Here is a 16968-nt window from a genome sequence, read left to right as displayed (position 1 = left end):
CTAAATCATAAAAACACATTCATGAAAATATCACTCAATATATTCGATATATGCATAAGAATTATGTATATGATACATACTTTATTCAAATATGTCTTTTTAACACGCATGGTGTTTCCACTTGGCAAGACACCCATAGTGCGCGGCATAGGTGGTTCTCCCTCTTTCTGCTGCAAGCTATCGGCTACGACGAGGAATGCTCGGAGGCCGATACTCATGCGTTCGGGAGTTAAAATTATCTTCACTGGTCGACCGACAGACAGCAAGTCAAACACTATTTCACGCATCGCAAAGTCCAGTCTCTCTTGCGCAATAAATTGAATAATCTTTACGAAAATGTTCAGCGGCGTTTCCCGCGGCACTACCGCTTTCGATCCCTTAGGAAACAAGGAATTCACTATGCTCTGCAGTCTGCTTTGCGTGGCGGAATTGCTCTCGCATTTGATTCGTATCATGTAAACCCAGAGTAAACGGTATAAAGCCTCTGTAACACAAACATGCAAAAGATATGTTACTTTGTTTCTAGCTTCTTTTTACAAAAATATTACATATATAAAATTTGTACTTTAATCATACCTAACGCAACTCGACACATCTTTGGATCGCGATTTTTCAAATGGGACAGACACATAGCTAAAAAGTAATGCCAATTTTGTAGAAAGAATGTTTTCTGGCTGACGCACAGTAAGCAGGTTACTAATGGGAAGAGCGCTAGTCTATGTTTAGACTTTGTACACATGTCTAATGTTGTTGAATACAACATTTCCACAAAGTTTTTCAAACACGGCACGTTCACTTCGTTTTTCACAGCCTAGAATAGAAAAAACAATATTATTACAAATACAATATTATTTGGTGATGAATTATAACTTGCAGTCTGGAACACTTACGGCGGCAACAGGAACGAGTATTTCAACAAAAAGGCCAGCTAAAGCATGCTTAACATCTTTGTCTTTCACTTCTAAGAAATATTGAGCGCATTCCTGCATAAATTGGAACGATGCCTCAAATTCTTCTATTGGTACCATCTGAAAATTTACACGTAATAAGCATTATTTAAAAAAGTGTTACTTTGTGCAGTTTAATATGTAGTAAAACATAATGCAAAATTCAAAATAATATACATATTAAATATTATAGTAGAGGAATATGATAATTACCTTAACTCGGAAAAATTTCATTCCCATTAATAAGGAAATAATGCTCTGTGTAGTATGAGGTCCTGGTTCTTTAGCTCGTAATTCTTTCAGTTCTACCATAAAACGTTTTCTCACTGACATAAATCTGGACTGCGCCAGAACTCCTATCACTTCAGCATAGAGATCAGCAATAATGTGAATATTAGCTGCGTTCGGTTCGTTTTGTATACTAAAAATACATGTATATAAATATTGATTAGATTTTATCTTTTTTTTTTCTTAATTCCTATTGCAATGTATCAGTTCTTACCCTTCTCTATATTTAAAATGTTTAAAAGCGATATTTTCTATATATGTTACTAAATCCTCGTGTCCAGGATGAAACGGTAATTGACGTAAAACCTCGATCAGCATTAAACAAAATATAAATTCGACAGCAAGATCTCTACGCTCTTGTAAGAGATCTGCTTCACTTCTTTCCACTGTTTCTACACTTCCTGATACTATTGTATACATAATACTGAAACATAATATATTTGTTATTAATGTTTATAAGATATTCTAACTTATTACTTTGTTGTCTTATTACCTTTTCCCTTTTTGATCTTCCTTTCCAGGGGCAGGTTTCTTTTGATCGCCACCTTGGTCAACAAGCTGACGTTCGTACCAATTAAAAAGGGCTTTCAATATTGACGGTAAACAATGTTCGGCGACAGAACCGAAAGCCGATAACAGTTGATCGAATTGTAAATCCTCTCCTCTTTGCAATACTTTCGACAGTTGTTTTTCCTGAAAATAAAGCATTTAAATAATGTTGTTGCAACGACAATCGCTTAAATAGTCGCTTACATGTTCTGTCATAACAGCTTCCATCTTTTTCTCCGCCTGCGAAGTAAATTCTGCGAAGAGAATACGCATCACGTACTCTCCCGGTCTTAGATCCATATCTCCTATTTGTTGCGGCTTTACCGTCTCTTTTTGAGCACCCCAGGGTAATACCACAGTTATCGCGCTGACTCTGCTTGAACTTGACTCTAAAAAAAAATAATATAAACATTTATATATATGTATTTTGATATTTATCATTAGAATGTGTAAACTTACCGTTACCAGACACTGAAGTACTGGCAGTATAAATGCTGACAGCATCGCTGCTCTCTCCCTGCGTAGCTCCATGAACTGTAAGAAGCTCTTGCATAGGTTCAAGAGCAGCTTGCGATGTCGAGTCCGCTGCTCCCTCATGTAATCCCTCGCTATGCGTTGCCCTTGGTTCTAAGGCTTCTGTAAAAGCACAACATAAACTTATCATTTCTATCCGTTGGAAATATATTTCTATTGACAAATTGTAAAACATTTTCATATATATTTTAATTACTTTGACATATTATGATATGTAAAGAATACACAAAATGTTCTTAATTCCTTCTGTCAATATCAATCAATATAAATTTTATTAAGCTGTAAAATATTTCATTGAATTATATATATTATATGTCAACATTTATTAAATAATTTAAAAATCTGTTTTTAATTGAATAATAAAACACATAATAAAAGAAACTAAGAAATGAAGCCTTATTCTGTATTATAACAGATGCTTCTAACGGATACTAACTCAATTATATCTTGACATTTAACTTTATACAGTTACATACTAAGAAACATATACGTGCATATAGATTATCAATGAAACAACCACTTACCTGCCTGGGGCTCATTTCCCGCATTTGGCTGAGTCTCTGCACCTGGGACAGAAATGCAAACTCATTAGTTCCTAAATTTATTGTTGCATAGAATTCAAACAACCAACCTTCAGTCATGTTGCTAACTCTTGCTTCCTCCTTTGGCAACATTTAGATGCTGGATACCATTATGGTGCAATTACATCTACAACAATTAAACCACTTATGAACATCGTCATGAGAATTTGATATCACAAAGCAGAGAATATTGACATCACAAAATACTACACAGAAATCAGTCCATCTATTCCCTTCAATTCCCTAAAAATAGAACAAAAAGAGACCAATTTCGTGCTATTCTCGTCATTGAATTGCCAATATTTTCCACGTAAACAGAACTTGCCTTATCTAACGGATAACCGTGTACGTGCGTGTACGTGTGCGGGCTTAGTTAATCAAATAAACTGAACGGTGGAAATCCCTAATTGGAGTAGCGGTTTGTAGACCGTGTAACGTGACGTTCGGATGCGAGCGTCAGATCAGAGAGGCAGCGCGCCGCGTATAAACTGTATCTAGGATAATTACGCAGGTCGACCGATCCAATTAATGCGCAGCGATGAAGACACGGAGCCGTGGTAACCGGGTGTCGACGGCACACATCGAGCGATCGCGAAGATCGAGGAGGGATGCTCACTCACTTGTCGAACGAACGTCTCCGGACGTCTCGCGCCGATCTCGCCGACCACGACGAAGACGGAGATCCGTCGTGAAGGACACGGCTCAGCGCATCGCTCGGATATTCCGGTTCGATCCCGGCGCGTATCTCCTTCGTATCAATTCCACTCCTCTCGTCCTCCCACGGAGTTTACACGGTCTGACGGACGACGGTCTCCCTCCCTCTCTCTCTCTTTCTTTCTCTCTTCTTTCGTGCTTTTTCCTTATCTCCTCGTTCGCTGACCGCTCGTCTATTAGCGCGCTACCACTAGATAGCGTTGAGTCCACCTCGCACGTTTCTAAACGCTGTCGAACGCTTTGTACCAACGGAGCTTCTCGCGCCTCGACGATTTGAATAGTCGGGGAACCAGATGACTATGCCGCTAGATTAGATAATTGACGGAGTTGTTTAAAATATGAGCGACGTACTCTTTTACCCTGCGAAAATTCTTGGCATTAAAATTAATGCAATTATAAAAATTAATAGCATTCGTCATGAGTATTTAAATTGCGATGTAGTACCTGAAAGTCGTTCTGCTATAAAGATATACGTTCCTGGGCAGATCTCTCGCGTGTATATACCTACGAAAGATATATGGCAATTACTTTTACGGTCGCTCGTAAAATTTATTCTATTGTAATAAATAATACTGCTGCAAGTATGATAAATCCGGTAAGAGTCCGCCGCTAAAAACGGTACCAAACGCTGGCTGTACGTCACGCTTATTTCTGCACGGACTTATTTTTATATTGGATGCACACGGATAAGCCCGAATAGCTCTGTTTCCCGCAAAGCCTCGGGATGCGATTTCTCTGTTAGTTGCATCTTACTGCACATATACAAGAAATGAGTTAAATATCCGCACGTGCCACACGGTGAACAGAAAGCTCGTCGTAAAGTCCTCCGTGTCCGTAATCGGTGTACGAAATATCCTAACATTACATAAAGGACCGTTGCATTTGTGTATTAATTCTATTTAGATATCGTGTAGATATACATTCCGATTTATCAGGGACAGCCAACAAAGTCGATCGTAACCGACCGGTCTATCCGCCACGACAATCGTGAATCAATCTTTATACAAATCCGATCTCTCAAATCCGGCGTGATCGTATTATAATATCCATATTTTAACAATTGCGCACAATAAAGACGGTCGTATTGTCAAAATATAAATTTCCTAATAACCGGTGAAATTATAATTAATTAATTAAGACCTAACAGATTTGTTCGTTAGCTTTGCCAAGTTCCCCAGTAAACACCATCATTAAGAATTGTAACTTACATATGCAATTTACAATTTCCTACTCAACAATGTCAGCTGTGTATTTACATTGTTGAGTAGAAAATTGTAACTTGCACGTAAGTTTACTTGTGGTTTACTGGGTTAATTTCAATTTGATTTGCGATCCTCGTGGCTTACGTAACAAAGATACGAGCCGTTTTGAGGAACGGCGACGGCGATAAATCACACGAAATATCGCAACGTACGTTCGCGGATATGTTTCAAGAGAGGCAACGGTCGCCCCCGATTACGTTCGTGTCGCAGTTCACGATGACGACGTTCGTTTTTCTTTCCTCCTTTTTCTTTTCCTCGTCTCTCATTGCATCACGTGCTGTCCAAGTGTCGCTCGAGGCTTTGTAATCGCGTGCTTGCGATCGCGATCAACGACAGGAGGAGACGAGCCGCCGCGGAGAGCTTCTTTTTCACGTCGGAAGCTTCATCGGAAAGTCGTTTGAAGCGGCGGTTACGCAGTCGCAGAGGTGGCGGCTTAACTACAAGGTCGCCACTTAATCTAATATGCGACATTCGAGCCACCATGTCCCCGGGTCCGGTTCCCCCCGAGTTTATTAGAGATAACGGCAGCGTTTACGTCGTCCGCATTCCTGTCTTGCGAGTTATATTCGGTATACCTATCGGCGAATGATTCGTCAAAATCCTCCTTGTCACGCGACTTCCTCGTCGGTCTTATCTGATCGCAGATCCTAATCGCGTGCTATCGCAACGGGAAGCGCGTCTCGAGATGTTCCTGGGAATTCCTGATTGCACCGCACGAACAGCTTTCCTCCTTTACTCCAAAGATACCGATAGTACTTCCCAGACGGGCGTTAGGTTCTCCATATCTGGAATATTTTTCGATAGAACGCGTCAGTCTGGTTCCGTCTCGGTCTCGTAGAGACACGTCAAAACAAATACACGTCATTCTAGCTACTTGTCAGATTCTTACGTAAAAGTAGACTATTCACAACAGTAAAAAAAGTAGACTCTTACAATTAACAAAGTGGATTCGTCGAGGCTATTATAAAAATAGTAGTTTAAAACGTGCGACAAGGCTCGAATCTCGAATGTTCTAGGAACATGATTTTCTTCTCCAATCGTAATTCTTATCTTATTACTCTTTATCATTTCCCGTGTGATTTCGGTGTCTCGCGCGTATAATTCCATCCGAGTCTTCCGATTTTAATTGGATACTGATCCGATACACCGATCATCGATTGCGTTTAAGAATAAATTAAAGTTTACAGCGGAGAACAAACTTATGTATAGTTATGTTCGCTTAGCAATCATGAGCATGCTGTCATTCTGTGTTCTTCGTCATCAGAACGTGGTGCTCATCCTCTAAAATGGATATGAGCTGAGTACTTAGCTGTTTGACGCTAGACTGAAAGTGCACGGGAAAGGACACGCGTCAGACCACGATTGGATATCAAAAGGAACACAAATAACGCTCTAACGAGTGCCAGACAATAGGCAGATAAAGCCGACATAAACGCGGAAGAGACGTTGCTTTACCGTCAGCTTCTCATTCAGGCCGACTTTTATTTTAAATAATTGCATGCCTTCCATTCCGGGAAACTCGACGTTAATTATTAAATGAGTCGCAACAATTAAGTGATTTCTCCTGATTTCCCTATACGATTTCTCCTGATCAACAATCGGGGGACTAAATTCGGCTAAATAAATTCATTTATTCGTTCGCAGGGACGAGTATATATCCGCTCTCCAAGTATTTTTTTTTTCCTTTATCGGCGTCGCGTGTCTCGCGCGTCTTCTAAATTCTCCCTCGAGGACAATGTCAAGTATAAACCGATCGTCGTATCAAGGTGCCGCGTTCGAATCGGATCCAAGCTCAAGTCGAAAGGTCAAAGTAGACGTGCTCGTCGTGACTCCTCAACGTACACACGCTGCGGGAAGATCGATCGCTGTCGGTGGCATGCGCGCGCGCGCGCGCTCGTATGCACACCTGCAGCATGCATACGTATGATTAATGCTGGGAACCGGTATCGACACACAAGTGTGTGTTTGTGTGTGTGTGTGGGCGAGCGCGTGTGGATGAGGGACAGCTGATTTTAGCACCGCTATTCCGCGCGCGCGCTCGCGCGCGTGACGCGTATGCTCGTCTTGTTCTCTTTGTCTTTTCTGTCTCCTTCTCTCTCTCGCAGATGTATAAATACACCCCGCTTTCGACGTTACTTCATTGAACTCGGCTGGCGCGGATCCTCCGCAACGCGGCCGTAAGCGGGCCGTAAGCCAGGGTTACGCAAGCGATGCGCCCCGTTGACCTCCTTCCTCGGGGGAGAATTGACCTTGCGATTCTCGCTCTTGACGAAGGGGCAAAGCGCAAGCTCCGACGCTCCGCTCCGCTTCGCTTCGCGGCGAAACCGTCTTGAAGTTAGGTGCATGCCGTACCGCGCGATTGCCGTGAACGCAGCCGAGGATCCTCGCACGGCGAAGGAATCTCGCGCAACTTCATGCGGGTCACGTGCCTGCGATCAGCCGCGACTTATAAATCGACGATGAGATATGATAAGAATTCTAGATCTCACGCGCTCTTTTGGAGCCTCATTAATTGAAATGGCTAATGAGATTTAATTTATTAGAGATTTAATTGATCTGTGGTTCATCTAATACGGCATCCAAATAAAGTTTCAATCATTATGATAATGTAACTGTCTTTCATAATAATCTAATTAATTTTACGGTCTTTATTGTGCTTCAAACTGATTAGGATTACGTTAAACTTCCCGCTTTAATAATTCTGCAGTACTACAACGCAACCTGCGATATAACCCGTCGAGAATTGCCCGTGTCCATAAATTGATCAATTTTTAACCGTCTTATCTACCAATGTGGATTAACTTTAATCTCGGTTCAACTTACTTTTTATCTTTTTCTAATTCTTAAAATTCGAAAAAAGTTTAAAGTTAATTTGCGTTGAGAAAAATGGACACTAGAACAATATTCATATAGTCGAAGCTTATATTTAAAATTGTTTTAAGTTCATCTTCAGATACTATGCAGATTATTTCATTGATTCTAAAGATAAACTTAAAACGATTTTAAATATAAGATCCGACTATGAATACCGTTCTTATTTGATTGACATATTCGCGTAGCCCTTTTTCATTTTAAGACCATCTTAAAAAATAATGTCTTAAAATGTTAATACGGCTCTGTAATTAGTTAAGACCGGTTCTACAATCAGTAGTATGTCAAAGTCGTATGTCGGAACGCAGCCGATGGTCCAATGAGAGAATTTCTTTTTCGAAAACGAATTTTCCTCATTGGACCATCGGTTATGTTCCGACATCCGACTTTGACATACTACTGATTGTAGAACCGGCCCTAAAATAAGATTGCACTTAAGACAGTCTTAGAAATAAGAACGGATTATGAATATTGGCCATAGATCAACATCTATGGAATTCCTCGTTACGCAATGAAACGCATTCTCCATTTCGCGCTTATTCGTCCCGAGAATACCCTTCATTCCCTTCTACGGAGATAAACTCGCGCGGATCTCCATCGAACGAAACAATCGAAAGCTCGCGGCTGTCTATCTTTTCCCCGCGCCTGTCCATGGAACCTGCCGTTCCCGCCGTTCGCGTTTCATAATTTCGAACGCGCGATCGCGGGGAGCGATAGGCCGGTCGCGACCGGACGCGACGTCGCCGCGGCGCGAAACTCGGTGCTTTTCAAACGCGGGAAGGTGGACCGATCGCGATCGCGCCAGATGACCGCGACAACGCCGTCGGAAAAAGAGAGAGAAGACCGACCGACCGGCGAAGGGTGAAGGGTCACGAATACCGGGGCGAAAGCGCGGCTTCGATCCGAGGTGTCACGGCCACGTGTGTCACGTCTGTCACGATTCCCGTGGCGGACGATCGGCGACGACGCCGTCGTCGTCGGCGGCGGCGGCGCAGCGACGCCGAGAGCTGCGCGAAGCGGCACATGTGACCTGCGCGGCTATTCTTAGTCGCAGGAGGCGGCGAGCGCACGCTCGCTCGGCCATTCGTCGTCCGGCGCGCGTCCGAGACACTCAGGCTCAGGAACATCGGGAGTCTCTGTCCTCTCTCTCTCTCTCTTTCTCCTTTACGTTTTACCCGTGTCTCACCCGCACATACACACGCGCACCCAACCAACCCGTTTACGATGTCTGGACTCGCGGATCCCGTGGCGTTCGCCAAGGATTTCATAGCCGGCGGCGTGGCCGCGGCCATCTCCAAGACCACCGTCGCGCCCATCGAGCGCGTCAAGTTATTGCTGCAGGTACAGCACATCTCCAAGCAGATCGCCGAGGATCAGCGTTACAAGGGTAAGTGGAGCGTGGTCTTCCCCGAGAGTTCCCGATCGCCCTCGATCTTCCCCGTGGATGCCGGGATCTCGAGAGGATCGCGCGCGGGTGGCCGCCGGTGTCGCGGCAAAGGGGAACGGGGATCCCTCGGTTTGCCATTAAGTGCCGTTAAAGTGCACGGCGGAGCCCGCGGAACATGTGACAGTACAGCCAAAGTAGCCGTCGAACGTGCCATTGTTCCTCGGGGGTGCGCGAACGCGGCGCACCGTGCCGCCGCTTCGATCGCGGACCAGACCGCGTGCCGCGATCCGCGGGGAGGAGAGACAAAGAAAGAAAGAAGGAATGAAAAAAAAAGAGACATGGCCGTTATGTAATGCGTGGCCCGTCGGTGCCGCGCACCGACGTCGCGCGTGCCCCGCGCGCGGAAACGCGGCCACGCGAGCGTGCGTGCGCGCGCGCGCTCGCTCGTCGCTCGTCGCTCGCGAACGAATTTCGCGCTGCGTTTATGTAACGAAGGTCGGCCCGCGAGTTTCGGCGGACTTACATAACTCCGCGCGGCCGATCTCGCACGCGCGACGGAAAGGCCTTCTGCAACGGTGACTCCCGTCCGTCTCCCGTCCCCCCGCGCGCGCGACGAGATCGATATTTCGTTGGAACGGCCGCCCGTTTTTCCTCCCGAGCCAGATGGCAGCGCGTGGCTTCCTCTCCACGCTCTGCCCGAGACCCCGATCGATGACGGCGCGGTCCAACATGGCCGCCCTTTCGTCCGGCCACGAGACCGAATTCCTCTCTCTCTCTTTCTGCCTTCTCTGCTTCCACGCGTCACGAATTCCCCTCCGCCGCGTGCCCATTCAGCGCCTCCGCGCTGATTCATCAGTAGACGCGAAGACCGCGCTATCGGGGCCGATCTCCTTCCTCCCGTCCGTTCGGCGCTTCGGGAGAGGAAAAAAAAATGTCATTGCCCGCGCGACACTCCTGGAATTCGACGGTCGTCTCGTTCCGATCGTCGAGTCACGTTGCTCGCGACGATAACGGGAGATATCTCGCGGCTTATCGCCGTAGACGGCTTCAATTATTGTCACGCGCAACACCTGCATTATCGGATCGCAAAGATCGATTAGACTGATCGGAGGATAAAGTTTGTCAAAGGAATTGATAGCTGTTAGATGTACGTCGATAGTATTAGATAATGTACTATTAGCGAGACAATTTTCCACTTAAATTCATTCATTAACGCCACTCGATAGTCATATAGAACGTTCCAGAACGTTCCGAACGGCTATCGTCGTTTCTTTGTTTTTATATTATGATTTGTGGATTATCTCAAGTTTTATCATTAACAAGAATTTAGCCGGATGTAATCTTTTTATAAGTCTGAGACTTTTAATGTTAATTATATGTATAAAGTATATAAAGTATGTTCTACGATTCTTTAGGCTGCGTTCGGATATTCACTGCCAGCACTGGCAGCCTTAGTAATCTTCGATTGAATCTCTCACTCTTCGTCTCTTTCTAACTGTCCCCCTCATGTCCATTTCTATCAATGCAGGTTAATTTTAATCTCCATTTAACTTACCTGTCATCTTTTCCAGTTTCAAGTGTTAAAAAAAGATGGAAAGCAAGTTAAACCGAGATTAAAGTTAATCTACATTGGTAGAAATGGACATTAGAAAGAGACGAAGAGTGAGTTTAATCGAAGATTACAGTTAATCGACGTTGGTGGAACCGGCCCATATGCATATATGTAAACATTACGTGTTAATTATATGTTTAAAGTACATAAAAAACATGTTCTAAAGTTTTTTAGTTTTGTAGCTAAACATTTATGTGTCTCTATATTTCTAATTTGCTTATTGAGACGTTAATGTATGAAAAATTATTAAAATAAGATACAATAAGCATTGTTCGTGCCTTCGTGTTTTATTATACATTTGCATTCTATATTACCTTTCAGGTATGATCGATTGTTTCGTTCGTATCCCACGTGAACAAGGATTCCTCAGTTACTGGCGCGGTAACTTCGCCAACGTTATCAGATACTTCCCAACGCAAGCCTTGAACTTTGCCTTCAAGGACAAGTACAAGCAGGTTTTTCTCGGTGGCGTTGACAAGAACACTCAGTTTGGGCGTTATTTCCTTGGAAATCTCGCATCTGGTGGTGCTGCCGGAGCCACGTCTCTGTGCTTCGTCTACCCACTCGACTTTGCCAGAACCAGGTAAATTACTCACAATAGTTTGCTTCATCCACATGTTAATAATAGAAATTATTCTGTTCATACGCTAATATAATAAGTATTATTTTATCTACGTGCTAATAATAGTAATCGCCATTCAATTAACAAAACAATTAGTAATTGCAATTTAATTTAATTCAATCTGACTCTTCTAACTTTATGTATTCCAAATTTAAATCTTGGATTGTAGTGAGAAATAATAAATCTATTTATGTGAGTAGACGTCATAAAAATATTATTAATGTCATATTAATTTTTTATTAAATATATATTTGTTATTAAATACATTTCGCAGAAATAAATAATTCTGTAAATACTCAAATGATTAAAATTGTAAACATATCATTGCATTGTTACATCTTTTCTTTATTCCGTTAGGTTGGCTGCCGATGTAGGTAAAGGAGGTGCTGAGCGTGAGTTCTCAGGCTTAGGTAATTGTTTGTCGAAAATCTTCAAATCTGACGGTCTCATCGGTCTTTACCGCGGATTCGGCGTATCGGTGCAGGGTATCATCATTTATCGTGCGTCTTACTTCGGTTTCTACGACACTGCCCGTGGTATGCTGCCAGACCCCAAAAATACTCCATTCCTCGTCTCATGGGGTATCGCCCAGGTGAGAATAAGACTTGGTTTATTTCTGCTGTCCAAGTTCGTGCGATATCATTGAATTGCATTTCGCTTATTCATCCGAATCTGTTGCAGGTCGTAACCACTGTTGCGGGTATTGTGTCCTATCCCTTCGATACAGTACGTAGGCGTATGATGATGCAGTCCGGCCGTGCCAAGACTGATATGCTGTACAAAAACACTCTTCATTGCTGGGCTACCATTTACAAGTCGGAAGGTGGTAATGCCTTCTTCAAGGGCGCGTTCTCTAATGTTCTTCGTGGTACTGGTGGTGCGCTCGTACTCGTGTTGTACGATGAAATCAAGAACCTTCTTTAAAGCGTTTAAAACGATCCTCGTCTCATTACTTTCACGATCACTGACATCGTCATTCATTATCCATCCGATTTGATATAGCGATTCCCACAGACCGACGGACAGAAGAGATTGCTGTCGGCGATATTAACAAGTAATTCAGGCTGAGGACGTTTGATGTAGCAGCTCGTAAAGTGCATGAAACTCGGCAAAAATTGTAAACATAAAAAAAAGGTTACAAGCATAGAAGAGAATCTGCTTAACTTATTGCCGGATTCAGTATTTTCTCGCAGCGGTTGACATTACGTATTTTCGTATTCCATTGTAAAAACGTTGAGGAGGCCAGCACAATCGCGTAGGTACCGCGAACACCTGTTACCTGGATAACGTTCCATACACGCCACGCTGAGTAAGTAGGACCGGTCGGAATATCAAAGTACTTGAAAGTAATAAATTGCCTAGAGAACCGAGTCAGCGCACGCGAAACCATCGAGAGAGGAGGACGCGCGACGAAAATGTCATCACGGCGATGACGGGGCGCGTAGCCTGGGCCGCCCCCCGCCCTTATTCTCGGCCCGTTGTAGATAATTCATAATTAATTCGTAATTAATAAACAATCATTTTAATGGTATCAGCCAGTCCGTTGATTTTTGATGGACGATAATTTAATTTCGCACTCCAGACGACCATGTAAGATGAAAAGCGTTACTCAGAATGTATGCATCTAATCTGTTCATGTTAGGATGCATGCAGGGAAAGCAGCAAATCAATAAAAACGATATAAAATTTCATACATTCGGACATTTCTTTTTTTCCCTAAAACGAAAAAAAAAATTTTTTCAGAGCTACCTTTAAGTAGTGTAATCAATTTCGAGTTTATTTTAAAAATTTGATTATAAAATGAATAAAAATTAACAAAATTTAACAGTTCAAGATTTTAAATATAAAATATTGTTTCATATTTAATATCTTTTTCAGTTAATATAACTTAAATGCTCAATATCAATATCTGATACATTTCTAAATTAACATTTACGGTCACTGATATTCGAAAATTTTTAAAAAGTATACAAATTCAGTACATTCTTCATCTTGATGTTGATATGTGAGACATATTGATAAAAAAAAATACACATTAAACACGTTCATTTATTATGTTATCCCAAAACATTCATTACTTGATCAGGAGAAGAGTACATTTTTGGTCATTATTTATTAACCGATAATGATTAATACTTTAAGTTAAAGAATTTGAAAATTATCTTTTTACAGAAGAGTTCGGAATGTTTTCTGTATTCGAATGTACCCTTGACATAATCAGTATATATAAGTCATGTGTATATAAATTGGAAACATACAAATTGATTATACTAGGTTCTTACCGGTATTTTTCTTACACTGACATAAGAAGTAAATTATTCTTATATTTTTGTACAGAAATTTGACCGCCGGCACTCTCAAACAGGAATGACAGAAAAAGAATATGAAACATGACATTTGACTTTATATACAGGTTTCCAAGCAAGAGGATGCGGATGTTTCTAGTATACTGTATAGTTATATCATACAGTCGTTCGGTTAGAGTCACCCGCTATTATGTCCAAAACTCGACTGATGCCAGGCATGTTCAGTAGAGTTCCCAATATAGGTACTCTTCGTAAGAAGTTTATCGCTACTGGTAGAAAACCACTGAAACAAAGATGCGTGATAAATTATCTTTGACAGGACACATGAGTTCATTAATTCTCCCGCCAGTGGACGCCAAGTCATTCGAGACAAACTTGTTTCATATGTAGAAACTGCACAATGCACACAATGCACTTGCATTGTATTTCCATGCTTCAATGTTGTCTTTAGTAGATTACACTTGAGACCCAAGTGCACCGTATATCCGGTTACCGAGGCATCCACTGTGCGAGGGTTAAACTATGTATACAAAACTCACCTGAATAGTAGTACAAAGCCATAGGTTTCTAAGATCATTCCTACAATGGGCCAACCTAAAAGTACTACAAAAACACCCCCTAGAAATGAGACGCTGGCTTTCATCTTATGCCTTTGAAAGAAGAAGTTTAACGTCCTCCATGGTCCGATGACGCATGCGAGTCCCGATATAAACAAAAGCTGCAAGGGGTAAATCCGAAAGGTCAATCACGGATGTAAGGTTAACGTAAATATAAATAACAGGAGCGTGAGCTTACATTTCCAATGGCGAGTAGACCCTTGTCGAAGAGTAACAGCACTCCGAGGAACAGGAAGGAGATCCCAAACCCCGCCAGTCCCACTCCGATTTCTGGAAAACATCCCTTACAGTAAAATCCAACGGTACGCAATCAATATATCTCGCCGGCTTGGGCATGAAGGATCTGCCGGTGCCGGTAAAACGAGAATGATTCTCGCACTCACTCTGCGTGTCCGTGATTTCGAACATTATTTACAAAATTGTTCGGCGCTGGAAACGTGCCCGATACACCTGGCGACTCCGATTACGTTTCAGCCTTTCAGCGTGAACGGGAAGTTAACCTATATCCACGTCATTGGTTATGATGCGGCACGAACCCACCGTACGTTTACGGAGCTTCGTCAGCTCTCTCGTGAACGCCCTTTATGCGCGACCGAATTCATCAGAGGAACGTTTTAATCCATCTTCCGTTCATCCGTCGTCCCCAGAATCGTACAAAATTATTTAAAAAATCAAAAATCCGTGGGACACAATTGGCACTCGAGTTTCGAAATACTTGAGCCGTCAAACCTGAATCGAACGTCCCGATTATTCCCGATTAGTCCCGATCGTCTTATCAGCGCAACAAATATGCACGTGCCGTGTGCGCAAAATGTGCACGCGTTTACATTTATGTCTATATTTATTCAACTTTTCAGCTACGACACGAGACAGGAAGGCTGAAATCCTTTTTTATTTTAATGAATCTGGAGCGCAGATATATTGCGTCGTTATTGTAAAAACGCGAATCATCGCTTGAGGATCTATTATGCCAGGTTCAAATTTTTTTTATTAAAGAATATTATAAATAACAACAACAATAAGTAACATTCTTATAACTTTCTTGTTATTTATAATATTCTTTAATAAAAAAAAATTTGAACCTGGCACAGCTTTTAAGCAGTGCAGTAGATTTAATTTAATTTAATTTAATTTGAACGCGAATGCGAATAAGAATAGGAACCATTCACCCAGAATTCACGCGTTTAAGGGGGGAGTCTCATGTAACACGCTAAAAAGTAAGGTAACTTTTGGAATTTTTTTTTTTTTGAAGAATCAATGCGACGGATATTTTCCAAACTTTTAGGGTATTTTATTATGCATTTCAAGAGATAAAAAAATTTTTTTTTGTTAAAAAATAATAGTTGTGTTAGAAACTATGGAGGTTACGAGGCCGCGGTCTCGTCGCCGGAGTTGTAAATCGGCGGGCGTTATAGCGCCTGTTGTACTCGCCTAAAAAACAAAAATAAAAAAAATTTTCTTATTCTCTATAAAATTACGTCGTCGATGAACCTAAAAAAGAAGGTAAAAGTGCAAAATTAAGGAAACGGCGGGACTTAAAAAAAAAGTTGCAATTTTGACAAAAAATTTTCGTTTCTTTTAAGTCCCGCCGTTTCCTTAATTTTGCACTTTTACCTTCTTTTTTAGGTTCATCGACGACGTAATTTTATAGAGAATAAGAAAAAATTTTTTTATTTTTGTTTCAGGCGAGTGTACAACAGGCGCTATAACGCCCGCCGATTTACAACTCCGGCGACGAGACCGCGGCCTCGTAACCTCCATATAGTTCCTAACACAACTATTATTTTTTAACAAACAAAGATTTTTTTATCTCTTGAAATGTATAATAAAGTACTCTAATAAAAGTTTGAAGTAACATCTTGCGTCGACAAACCAAGCGACAAGAGATAAGCAACCTATCTGCCTATCCGGCCGAACACTTCATTGAAGTGTCAAGATACTCTCAGTTGCCATTGCCGTCCGAGATGTGGCGACGATCCGATAAAAACCGACAATTTTCGGTCGGATTCGAACTCGGATCTCGGGGATCTTTGGCTCACTAGAACAGGTCCCAACTGTCTAGGCCACGATCGCCACGAAGAAGACACTAATGAAATAAGAACCGACTATGAATATCGGCCTAAATCAAATCATCTCGGAGGTGGGGGCATTCTGGAAAGTACAAACGTTGTTTTGTCAACAAGAATTTATTTCCAGAACAAAGCACTCGCTTGGATTCAACGATGAACTCAAGGTGGACGTGTCTATTTATAAAATATTTAATAATTTATTTATGACATGATTAATATTGACAAATATATAGATATCAAATATTTCTAAATAATTGAAATTTAGAATAGTTTAAATTATATCAGGATTAGATTTTTTCTTATCAAATTTTATACCAGATAATATCTTAAAAAAACCTTTTCATTAAGATGTTATTCTTTTATTATAAAAATTGATTAAAATTACAAATAAAATGGTACTAATTGCCGCGTGCAAAAGTTATTTTTTAATTTTTCTTTTAGGCATGTGTTTCTTTTATATCTCTTTAATTTCTTCCCCATATATTCATCCAAAATTAAATATTTTATAAATTGGTGCAACCAAACTATGTATGCGTATATACATATATATTGATCCACCTTTTTTTCGATTACAATTGTCAAGTTATGCATACAAGAGGTGTCTGAAGA

At 41.6% G+C, this 16968-nt stretch overlaps 3 protein-coding genes across 10 annotated transcripts in view; 1 reads left to right on the top strand and 2 right to left on the bottom strand.

Annotated features, from left to right (window-relative positions):
* Positions 1 to 3740, bottom strand: part of Fry (Protein furry) — a 30779-nt gene extending 27039 nt beyond the window's left edge. For 3 of the 8 annotated variants that reach the window (XM_071716773.1, XM_071716774.1, XM_071716777.1), the window contains exons 1-11: positions 3520 to 3731; positions 2950 to 3026; positions 2843 to 2884; positions 2244 to 2420; positions 1989 to 2173; positions 1729 to 1928; positions 1450 to 1659; positions 1161 to 1368; positions 891 to 1028; positions 577 to 811; positions 81 to 484 (exon numbers count right to left, since the gene is read on the bottom strand). In XM_071716773.1, the coding sequence (XP_071572874.1) occupies positions 81 to 484; positions 577 to 811; positions 891 to 1028; positions 1161 to 1368; positions 1450 to 1659; positions 1729 to 1928; positions 1989 to 2173; positions 2244 to 2420; positions 2843 to 2884; positions 2950 to 2992 (1842 nt within the window). In that variant the 5' untranslated portion in view covers positions 2993 to 3026; positions 3520 to 3731. Of the gene's footprint in view, positions 1 to 80; positions 485 to 576; positions 812 to 890; positions 1029 to 1160; positions 1369 to 1449; positions 1660 to 1728; positions 1929 to 1988; positions 2174 to 2243; positions 2421 to 2842; positions 2885 to 2949; positions 3027 to 3224; positions 3376 to 3406 lie in introns of those variants that run through there. The other 5 variants (XM_071716769.1, XM_071716772.1, XM_071716775.1 and 2 more) reach the window with 4 other exon arrangements.
* Positions 3741 to 8821: 5081 nt separating this feature from the next.
* Ant (ADP/ATP translocase) lies at positions 8822 to 13058 on the top strand. Its single transcript, XM_071716784.1, has 4 exons — positions 8822 to 9133; positions 11067 to 11328; positions 11725 to 11959; positions 12049 to 13058. The coding sequence occupies exons 1-4, from the start codon at positions 8971 to 8973 to the stop codon at positions 12289 to 12291; spliced, it is 903 nt and encodes a 300-aa protein (XP_071572885.1). The 5' UTR covers positions 8822 to 8970; the 3' UTR covers positions 12292 to 13058.
* A 340-nt stretch (positions 13059 to 13398) lies between these two features.
* On the bottom strand, positions 13399 to 15184 carry LOC139778710 (vesicle transport protein GOT1B). The gene is made up of 4 exons (XM_071716785.1): positions 14674 to 15184; positions 14469 to 14560; positions 14213 to 14391; positions 13399 to 13956 (listed from the first exon to the last, which is right to left on the bottom strand). The coding sequence occupies exons 1-4, from the start codon at positions 14696 to 14698 to the stop codon at positions 13830 to 13832; spliced, it is 423 nt and encodes a 140-aa protein (XP_071572886.1). The 5' UTR covers positions 14699 to 15184; the 3' UTR covers positions 13399 to 13829.
* Between the last annotated feature and the right edge of the window lie 1784 nt (positions 15185 to 16968).

The sequence above is a fragment of the Temnothorax nylanderi genome, unplaced genomic scaffold (assembly GCF_030848795.1).
Source record: "Temnothorax nylanderi isolate EJ_2023f unplaced genomic scaffold, tnyl_v1.0 TNYL_tig0193_pilon, whole genome shotgun sequence".
In the NCBI taxonomy this organism is placed as follows: Eukaryota; Metazoa; Arthropoda; class Insecta; order Hymenoptera; family Formicidae; genus Temnothorax; species Temnothorax nylanderi.
This window is presented reverse-complemented; position numbering and strand designations above follow the sequence as displayed.

Excerpts from the sequence above, each read along its gene's own strand:
- LOC139778710 (XM_071716785.1), bottom strand. The coding sequence starts at position 14,698 with ATGTTCGAAATCACGGACACGCAGA. Across the intron at positions 14,561-14,673 it reads CGAAATCACGGACACGCAGA|AAATCGGAGTGGGACTGGCG; the intron begins GTGAGTGCGAGA and ends GATGTTTTCCAG. Across the intron at positions 13,957-14,212 it reads GGCTTTGTACTACTATTCAG|TGGTTTTCTACCAGTAGCGA; the intron begins GTGAGTTTTGTA and ends TCTTTGTTTCAG.
- Ant (XM_071716784.1), top strand. The coding sequence starts at position 8,971 with ATGTCTGGACTCGCGGATCCCGTGGCGTTCGCCAAGGATTTCATAGCC. Across the intron at positions 9,134-11,066 it reads CGAGGATCAGCGTTACAAGG|GTATGATCGATTGTTTCGTT; the intron begins GTAAGTGGAGCG and ends ATTACCTTTCAG. Across the intron at positions 11,960-12,048 it reads TCTCATGGGGTATCGCCCAG|GTCGTAACCACTGTTGCGGG; the intron begins GTGAGAATAAGA and ends AATCTGTTGCAG.